This window comes from Cetorhinus maximus, unplaced genomic scaffold, assembly GCF_964194155.1.
Source record: "Cetorhinus maximus unplaced genomic scaffold, sCetMax3.hap1.1 HAP1_SCAFFOLD_3947, whole genome shotgun sequence".
NCBI lineage: Eukaryota > Metazoa > Chordata > Chondrichthyes > Lamniformes > Cetorhinidae > Cetorhinus > Cetorhinus maximus.
The window spans coordinates 736-10,000 of record NW_027599852.1 but is presented as its reverse complement, the minus strand read 5'-3'; the positions used below and the strand labels follow the sequence as shown (position 1 = coordinate 10,000).

At 58.4% G+C, this 9,265-nt stretch overlaps 1 protein-coding gene across 1 annotated transcript in view; it reads right to left on the bottom strand.

Moving 5' to 3' along the window:
• LOC144678277 (complement C1r subcomponent-like) overlaps positions 1–8,847 on the bottom strand; it is a gene marked incomplete at its 3' end in the record, with an annotated part of 17,894 nt that extends 9,047 nt beyond the window's left edge. Inside the window, 1 exon segment of the mRNA XM_078538119.1 lies at positions 8,599–8,847. Within this exon segment, the coding sequence (XP_078394245.1) occupies positions 8,599–8,621 (23 nt within the window).
• Between the last annotated feature and the right edge of the window lie 418 nt (positions 8,848–9,265).

The following is a 9,265-nucleotide window of genomic DNA, read 5'->3' as shown; positions in this document are numbered from 1 at the left end:
TTGCTGGCCTATTCCCCGTCCCTAATTCCCCCCCTTGAGAAGATGGGGGGTGAGCCGCTTTCTTGGACCGCTGCAGTCCCCGTGTGTGGTGTAGGTACACCCACGGCGCTGTTAGGGAGGGAGTTCCAGGATTTTGTCCCCGTGTGTGGTGTAGGTACACCCACGGCACTGTTAGGGAGGGAGTTCCAGGATTTTGTCCCCATGTGGTGGTGTAGGTACACCCACGGCGCTGTTAGGGAGGGAGTTCCAGGATTTGGTCCCCGTGTGTGGTGTAGGTACACCCACGGCGCTGTTAGGGAGGGAGTTCCAGGATTTGGTCCCCCGTGTGTGGTGTAGGTACACCCACGGCGCTGTTAGGGAGGGAGTTCCAGGATTTTGTCCCCGTGTGGTGTAGGTACACCCACGGCGCTGTTAGGGAGGGAGTTCCAGGATTTGGTCCCCGTGTGGTGTAGGTACACCCACGGCGCTGTTAGGGAGGGAGTTCCAGGATTTGGTCCCCGTGTGGTGGTGTAGGTACACCCACGGCGCTGTTAGGGAGGGAGTTCCAGGATTTGGTCCCCCGTGTGTGGTGTAGGTACACCCATGGCGCTGTTAGGGAGGGAGTTCCAGGATTTTGACCCCAGCGACAGTGAAGGAACGGCCGATATATTCCCAAGTCGGGATGGTGAGGGGCTCGGAGGGGAACTTCCAGGCGGTGGTGTGTTCCCCATGTGTCTGCTGCCCTCGTCCTTCTAGACGGGAGCGGGTCGTGGGTTTGGGCGGCGCTGTCGAAGGAGCCTTGGCGAGTTGCTGCAGTGCATCTTGTAGATGGTACACACACACTGCTGCCCCTGTGCGTCGGTGGTGGAGGGAGTGAATGTTTGTGGATGGGGTGCCGATCGAGCGGGGGGAGCTGCTTTGTCCTGGACGGTGTCGAGGCTTCTCGAGTGTCGTGGGGAGCTGCAGCTCATCCAGGCAAGTGGGGAGTGTCCCATCACACTTGCCTGGGAGGCATGAAGAGACATAAACCCTTAAGAATTTGTTTCTCCTCCACATTCTCTTGTTCCGATCCTGTTCGGAGAAACGGGAAAAGGTCAACTTCCCGGCCGGGGCGGGGAGGGGGGGGTCGTGAACATCCCCGGCCAAACCGACGACTCAGGACTAGTAGAGGAGACGTCTGCGCCGGCCAGGTCTCGGGCGCAGGCAGAGCTACTGGGGACTCCCCGTCTCCAACGTTGTGCGAATGGTTCCACAGCTCGAGGGACAATGGGGCTTTGAGCGAGACCTTAAAGTCGCCTGACCAGGGCTTGTGCCGAGGTTTTGAGTTCATTCACTTTGACAGCTCCTGGGCCCTGTCACCCCCACCCCCGTCCCCAGCCCCAGTGGGGCAGAAAACCGGCAAGTACTCCTCAGGGGTAGGGGTGGTATTTCAGACGACGTCAGCCGATGGACGCCGGAAACCCGCGACAAAAGCGGGAAAGCTCCGGGGGGCGAATCTCAGGAGGCCCGCTCCTCTTCTGCAGAGCTCCAGAGAAGTCGAAAATGTGGCGACGTTTGTATCCTGTTTAAGGGTTGGGGTGGAGCGGGCGAAGCTGGGTAGAAGGGTCAGCGACGGGTGGAGGCGAAGGAGAGGTCGCCAGAGGTGGGGGGCAAAGGGTCAGCGACGGGTGGAGGCGAAGGAGAGGTCGCCAGAGGTGGGGGCGCAAAAGGGCAAAGGGAGCGTTGAGGACAGTGGTGCCGACTAGAGGAGGTGTTAATGGCGGCGTTATGGGTCAGAGGGCAGAGCGCAATAATGGCTGGGCGAGGGTAAGCGCTCTGGAAAGAACAACGCGGACAGGCGACGGACGGCCTCACTGGGGGCGGGGTGGGGTAGGGAGGGAGGAGGAGGGGACAGAGGTGGAGGGGAAGGTCCTCCTCTCACGTCCCCGCACGTCCGTCCTTGGCTTGCTGCATTGTTACAGTGAACCAAACTAGAGGATGGGCACCTCATATTCCGACTAGGCACTTTACAGCCTTCCGGACTTAACCCTGAGTTCAGCAACTTCAGACTGTGAACTCTCTCCCTCCTCCGCCCTCACCCCCTTATTCTTTATCCCCTTCTCCCGATGTCCATTTATTAATTTTTGTCCACTTATCTCCGTCTCCAGTTATTCTCGTTGTTATATCCCCTCGCCTCGTATCCTAATATTGATCTGTTTTGCCAAGAGTGCGGCTCTCCTTCAGTACTGACCCTCCGACAGTGCGGCGCTCCCTCAGTACTGACCCTCCGACAGTGCGGCGCTCCCTCAGCACTGACCCTCCGACAGTGCGGCGCTCCCTCAGCACTGACCCTCCGACAGTGCGGCGCTCCCTCAGCACTGACCCTCCGACAGTGCGGCGCTCCCTCAGCACTGACCCTCCGACAGTGCGGCGCTCCCTCAGCACTGACCCTCCGACAGTGCGGCGCTCCCTCAGCACTGACCCTCCGACAGTGCGGCTCTCCCTCAGTACTGACCCTCCGACAGTGCGGCTTTCCCTCAGTACTGACCCTCCGACAGTGCGGCTCTCCCTCAGCACTGACCCTCCGACAACACGGCGCTCCCTCAGCACTGACCCTCCGACAGTGCCGCTCTCCTTCAGTACCGACCCTCCGACAGTGCGGCTCTCCCTCAGTACTGACCCTCCGACAGTGCGGCTCTCCTTCAGTACTGACCCTCCGACAGTGCGGCTCTCCCTCAGCACTGACCCTCCGACAGTGCGGCTCTCCCTCAGTACTGACCCTCCGACAGTGCAGCTCTCCCTCAGCACTGACCCTCCGAAAGTGCGGCTCTCCCTCAGTACTGACCCTCCGACAGTGCAGCTCTCCCTCAGCACTGACCCTCCCACAGTGCGGCGCTCCCTCAGTACTGACCCTCCCACAGTGCGGCGCTCCCTCAGTACTGACCCCCCGACAGTGTGGCTCTCCCTCAGTACTGACCCTCCGACAGTGCGGCACTCCCTCAGCATTGACCCTCCGACAGTGCGGCACTCCCTCAGCACCGACCCTACGATAGAGCAGGGGGGGTGTAGGTACACCCACGGCGCTGTTAGGGAGGGAGTTCCAGGATTTTGTCCATTTTTTAATTTTTTTGTCCGCTTATCTTTGCCTTCAATTATTCTCGTGGTTTCATCCCCCGTCTTGTATCCTAATTTTGACCTGTTTTTTCCCATCACCCTCCACTCCCACAAAGGGGACCACATCTGTCACTTGTTCCGCGCTCTTCCTTCACAGGATGCCTACTCTTGCCCTCCTATTATCCCGTTCTGCTTCCTGACCTTTACGCACTTACCGTCTCCTTTTACAATCCTTAGCGCCGCCATTAACACCCGCTCTGTGCTTTTGTTCAGGACATCTTTGGCAATCTCTCCTCTGCCGCCCCCTATTGGTTGGCCTGCTGACGCAGCTTTGCCTGCTCTGCACCACCCCACCCCCCAACACCCCACCCCTCCGAGACTTAAATTTCATCCCATTTTTCAATCCTCTCTACTTCATGTGGACTCGAAACGTTAACTCTGTTTGTCTCTCTGCAGGTGCCATTGGACCTGTCGATTTATTTACCAGCATTGTCTGTTTTTGGTCACCTCATAGGGCCACCGTTGACAAACACTCACTGGACTCTGCTCCCAATCGTCAGTGCCAATAGTTTTGTCATTTTTTCCTTTCTGAATTCGTAACTCGCTATTTTTCCCTGCTCCCGATATCTTCCTCTGCCTTGGTACGCCCCTGAGTCCAAATGTGCCTCGCCACCCACCTCCTGAGTTTTACCATCACACCAGGGGCTCCTAACGTTGGGAAGGTGGGCAATTTCGCTTGGACATTGGGTCTATCGCTGTCAGGGACGTGGAGGGCGCCAGTAACAATCACCGAATCCACCCCGCCCTTCTACTCCGTAGCGCACTCCTGACTTGCCCCTTGTCGTTGGTGGACAGGCTTTGCCGGGGAGGGGGAAGTCAGGAGGGTGAGTGACTCTCCGCAGGATTCCCAGCCTCTGACCTGCTCTTGTAGCCACAGTATTTATCTGGCTGGGTCCCAGTTCAGTTTCTGGTCAATGGTAACCCCCAGGATGTTGATAGTGGGGGATTCAGCGATGGTAATGCCATTGAACGTCAAGGGGAGATGGTTAGATTCTCTCTGATGGTTGTTCCAGTTGAGTTTCTGGTCAATGGTAACCCCCAGGATGTTGATAGTGGGGGATTCAGCGATGGTGATGCCATTGAACGTCAAGGGGAGATGGTTAGATTCTCTCTAATGGTTGTTCCAGTTGAGTTTCTGGTCAATGGTAACCCCCAGGATGTTGATAGTGGGGGATTCAGGGATGGTAATACCATTGAACAACAACGATGGTTGGATTCTCTCTTGTTGGGAGATGGTCATTGCCTGGCACTTGTGTGGCGCGAATGTTACTCGCCACTTGTCAACCCAAGCCTGGATATTGCCCAGGTCTTGCTGTGTGGTGATTGGGGGCGAATCTTCATGAAATTGGCCCTTGGGATGTTAAGAGGGTGGGTCAATATCCTCTGGGGATTCGGAGACTGAGAGGCGATTTCAATGAAATGATTCAGAGTGGGCTTAACTGCGTGGACACCGAGGGATTGTTCCCGATGGTCAGGGTTTAACATATGAGGAAACGTTTGAGGACTCTGGGTCTATACTCGACGGGAGTTTAGAAGGATGAGGGGGTGGGGGATCAGATTGAAACTTACAGAATACTGAAAGGCCTGGATAGAGTGGGGACGTGGGGGAAGATGTTTCCATTAGAGTAGGAGAGACTAGGACCTGAGGGGGCACCAGCCTCAGAGTGAAGGGAAGACCTTTTCGAAGAGAGATGAGGAGAAACTTCTTTAGCCGGAGATTGGTGAACCGATGGAATTCATTGCCACAGGAGGGTTGTGGAGGACAGGTCATTGCAACTGATGTCTCTCACCCCTAGAACCATTCTCGCAAACCTCTTCTGCACTCTCCCTCCAATTGTCTTCACATCCTTCCTATCATGTGGTGCCCAGGACAATACTCCAGCTGAGGTCCACCCAGTGTCTTATATAAATTCTGTATAACCTCGTTGTACTCTATTCCCCTATTAATAAAGCCCGGGGTACTACATATTCCTTTATCTGCTCCCTCCACCTGCCCTACCATCTTCAAAGACCTATGCACATATAACACCCAGATCTTTCCGCTCCTTCAAGATTCCCACCCCTTTATTTCGCATCGCCCGCTGCCGCCCCACTCAAAACATTATAAAATCCATCACATTCCTACCTCCCCTTTAGCTCAGAAGAAGAGCCATTCGGCTGTGAGATGTTAACTGTCCACACCCAAGGGCTCAGCGCCCGTTGCGAAGGTGGCGCAGAGCTCGATGGGGGCACTGGCAGGATGGCGAAGGGGCGTCGGGCCGGGGAAGGCACGTCAACGGGGAACCCGGACCGGTCGCGCCCACCGAGCAGCCATTGAATAGCCCAGCAGGAAGTTGTCGTGGGAGAGGAGGGGAAAGAGAGGGAGCCCTAGCGTTTAGCGTCTCCACCAACCCCTCCGACCCCGCCCACCACCAACCCTCCCCTAAGCACCGTGGGGCCCGTGACGAACGCCCGGGCTCGCCACTGTTCGAAGCGCCGCGGCGGATGGCGCACAGCAAGATCCCACCCGCACATTTTGCTCACCACACACAGAAGGACTACCACGGGAGGGAGTTTTTTGTGGTCACTCCTTATCTCCCGAGATGTGGGCTTCGCTGTCTGGGCCACGATGTGTTGCCCCCCCGTCCCTAATTGCCCCCCTCGAGAAGGTGGGGGTGAGCTGCCTTCTTGAGCCGCTGCAGTCCCCGTGTGGTGTAGGTACACCCACGGCGCTGTTAGGGAGGGAGTTCCAGGATTTTGTCCCCGTGTGGTGTAGGTACACCCACGGCGCTGTTAGGGAGGGAGTTCCAGGATTTTGTCCCCGTGTGGTGTAGGTACACCCACGGCGCTGTTAGGGAGGGAGTTCCAAGATTTTGACCCAGCGACAGTGAAGGAACGGCCGATATATTCCCAAGTCGGGATGGTGAGTGGCTCGGAGGGGAACTTCCAGGCGGTGGGTGTTCCCCATGTGTCTGCTGCCCTCGTCCTTCTAGATGGGAGTGGGTCGTGGGTTTGGGCGGCGCTGTCGAAGGAGCCTTGGCGAGTTGCTGCAGTGCATCTTGTAGATGGTACACACGCTGCTGCTACTGTGGCGCTCTGAGAGTGCGGTGCTCCCTCAGCACTGACCCTCCGACAGTGCGGCTCTCCCTCAGCAGTAACCCTCCGACAGTGCAGCTCTCCCTCAGCACTGACCCTCCAACAGTGCGGCGCTCCCTCAGCACTGACCCTCCGACAGTGCGGCTCTCCCTCAGCACTGACCCTCCGACAGTGCGGCGCTCCCTCAGCACCGACCCTCCGACAGTGCGGCGCTCCCTCAGCACTGACCCTCCAACAGTGCGGCTCTCCCTCAGCAGTAACCCTCCGACAGTGCAGCTCTCCCTCAGCACTGACCCTCCAACAGTGCGGCGCTCCCTCAGCACTGACCCTCCGACAGTGCGGCTCTCCCTCAGCAGTAACCCTCCGACAGTGCAGCTCTCCCTCAGCACTGACCCTCCAACAGTGCGGCGCTCCCTCAGCACTGACCCTCCGACAGTGCGGCTCTCCCTCAGCACTGACCCTCCGACAGTGCGGCGCTCCCTCAGCACCGACCCTCCGACAGTGCGGCGCTCCCTCAGCACTGACCCTCCGACAGTGCGGCTCTCCCTCAGCACTGACCCTCTGACAGTGCGGCTCTCCCTCAGTACTGACCCTCCGACAGTGCGGTGCTCCCTCAGCACTGACCCTCCGACAGTGCGGCGCTCCCTCAGCCCTGACCCTCCGACAGTGCGGCTCTCCCTCAGTACTGACCCTCCGACAGTGCGGCGCTCCCTCAGCGCTGACCCTCCGACAGTGCGGCTCTCCCTCAGCGCTGACCCTCCGACAGTGCGGCGCTCCCTCAGCGCTGACCCTCCGACAGTGCGGCTCTCCCTCAGCACTGACCCTCCGACAGTGCCTCTCTCTATCTACAAAACGTTGCTGTCACTACCCTGTGAACCTCTGGACTCTCCAAGCGCTTTTACACAACTCTACCGGATCATATAAGGGCTATTCGGCCCCTCCTCTGGGCTAGCATGTATACACCACACCAACCACCTCCTGTCCCCTCTTCTCCTCCCCTCCCCATCAGCGCCTCCTCCTGGTCCTGTTTCCCTCGTCTCTTTATCCAGCTTCCCCCCCTCCCTTCAATCCATCGAGAGGCTTCTCCCTCAGACCCCACTCCCTGTGGGAGTGAGTCCCACATTCTCCCCACTCTCTGGGTAAAGGAGTTTCTCCTGAATTCCCCATCGGATTTATCACTGACCGCCTCATATTGACAGTTCCCCCTCCTCCTCCCACCCACCCCGAGTTCTGGTCTCTCTCTCCCTCCCCCCTCCCCACCCACCGAGTGGACACATCTTCTCTACCTCAACCCTATGGAGACCCCTCTCCTCATCTTACAGACCCCCCGATCGGGTCACCCCTCAGCCTTCCCTGTCCCAGAGAAAAGAGCCCCAGTCTGTTCAGCCCCTCTCGAGCCTGTTACACAGGAACAGGAGGAGGCCATTCAGCCCCTCTCGAGCCTGTTACACAAGAACAGGAGGAGGCCATTCAGCCCCTCTCATTCCTGTTACACAGGGGACAGGAGGAGGCCATTCAGCCCCTCTCTCGAGGCTGTTGCACAGGAACAGGAGGAGGCCATTCAGTCCCTCTCGAGCCTGTTACACAGGAACAGGAGGAGGCCATTCAGCCCCTCTCGAACCTGTTACACAGGAACAGTAGGAGTCCATTCAGCCCCTCTCAAGCCTGTTCCACAAGAACAGGAGGAGGCCATTCAGCCCCTCTCATTCCTGTTACACAGGGGACAGGAGGAGGCCATTCAGCCCCTCTCTCGAGGCTGTTGCACAGGAACAGGAGGAGGCCATTCAGCCCCTCTCGAGCCTGTTACACAGGAACAGCAGGAGGCCATTCAGCCCCTCTCTCGAGTCTGTTCCACAGGGACAGGAGGAGGCCATTCAGCCCCTCTCGAGACTGTTTACACAGGAATAGGAGGAGGCCATTCAGCCCCTCTCTCGATCCTGTTACACGGGAACAGGAGGAGGCCATTCAGCCCCTCTCCTTCCTGTTACACAGTGGACAGTAGGAGTCCATTCAGCCCCTCTCTCTCGAGCCTGTTTACACAGGGGGACAGGAGGAGGCCCGACGACCAGAAGGGGCACCGGTCGAAAAGGGAGCGACTCGGGCGGAGGTGGGGAGAATTTCTCGGGGGGCACCCGGGAGCTGTCGCGATCCGGGACCCTCGCTGCCTGAGAGGGTCCGGCGGTAGGCGGAGTGGACCGGAGTTGGGGAGAGAGGAACGGGGATGGGTGGGGAGGTAGAGAGGCAATCGGAATTGTTGCCCCTTGCTGTGCCCAACATCGCAGGCCCCCTCGCCTCAGTGAGCCCCACCCGCCCTCTCTCTCTCTCTCTCGCGAGCCCCCTCCGCCCTCCGACAAGCCCCTCACTCTCTCTCTCTCTCTCTCTCTCTCTCACCTCAGTCTCAGTCCGAGCCACATCTCAGCCACGTCGAGGAGGTTCGGAGGGATTCCCGAATGTCTCGTACCAAGGGTCAGTCAGGCAGCTGGATGACCAGGAGGTGCCGGGTCGGTGACTGTGTGTGTGTGTGTGTGTGTGGCAGGGGGGAGGGTGGGTTCAGCTGTGCCAGCGCTGAGCTCTGAAGCCAGTGCCAACAGGGGACTGTGGCCTTCACCCTTATCTCTGTATCGACCCCTCTCCTCTCCCCACCCTCCCCACCGAGGCCTCTCCCAGATAAACCAGAGCAAACAGCGGCGCGGGCAAACAAGCCATGGCTCTGCTGATTGACCCAGAGAGACTTCACCGACTGACGCACTGCTCTCTATCCCCGTCTCTCTCTCTCTCTCTCACTCGCTCTCTCCCCTTCTCTCTCTCTCACACTCGCTCTCTCCCCTTCTCTCTCTCTCTCTCACTCACTCTCTCCCCTTCTCTCTCTCTCTCTCTCTCTCTCTCCCCCCTTCTCTCTCTCTCACTCAGTCTCCCCTTCTCTCTCTCTCTCTCACTCACTCGCTCTGTCCCCTTCTCTCTCTCTCTCAATCGCTCTCTCCCCTTCTCTCTCTCTCTCTCACTCACTCACCCCTTCTCTCTCTCTCTCTCACTCAGTCTCCCCTTCTCTCTCTCTCTC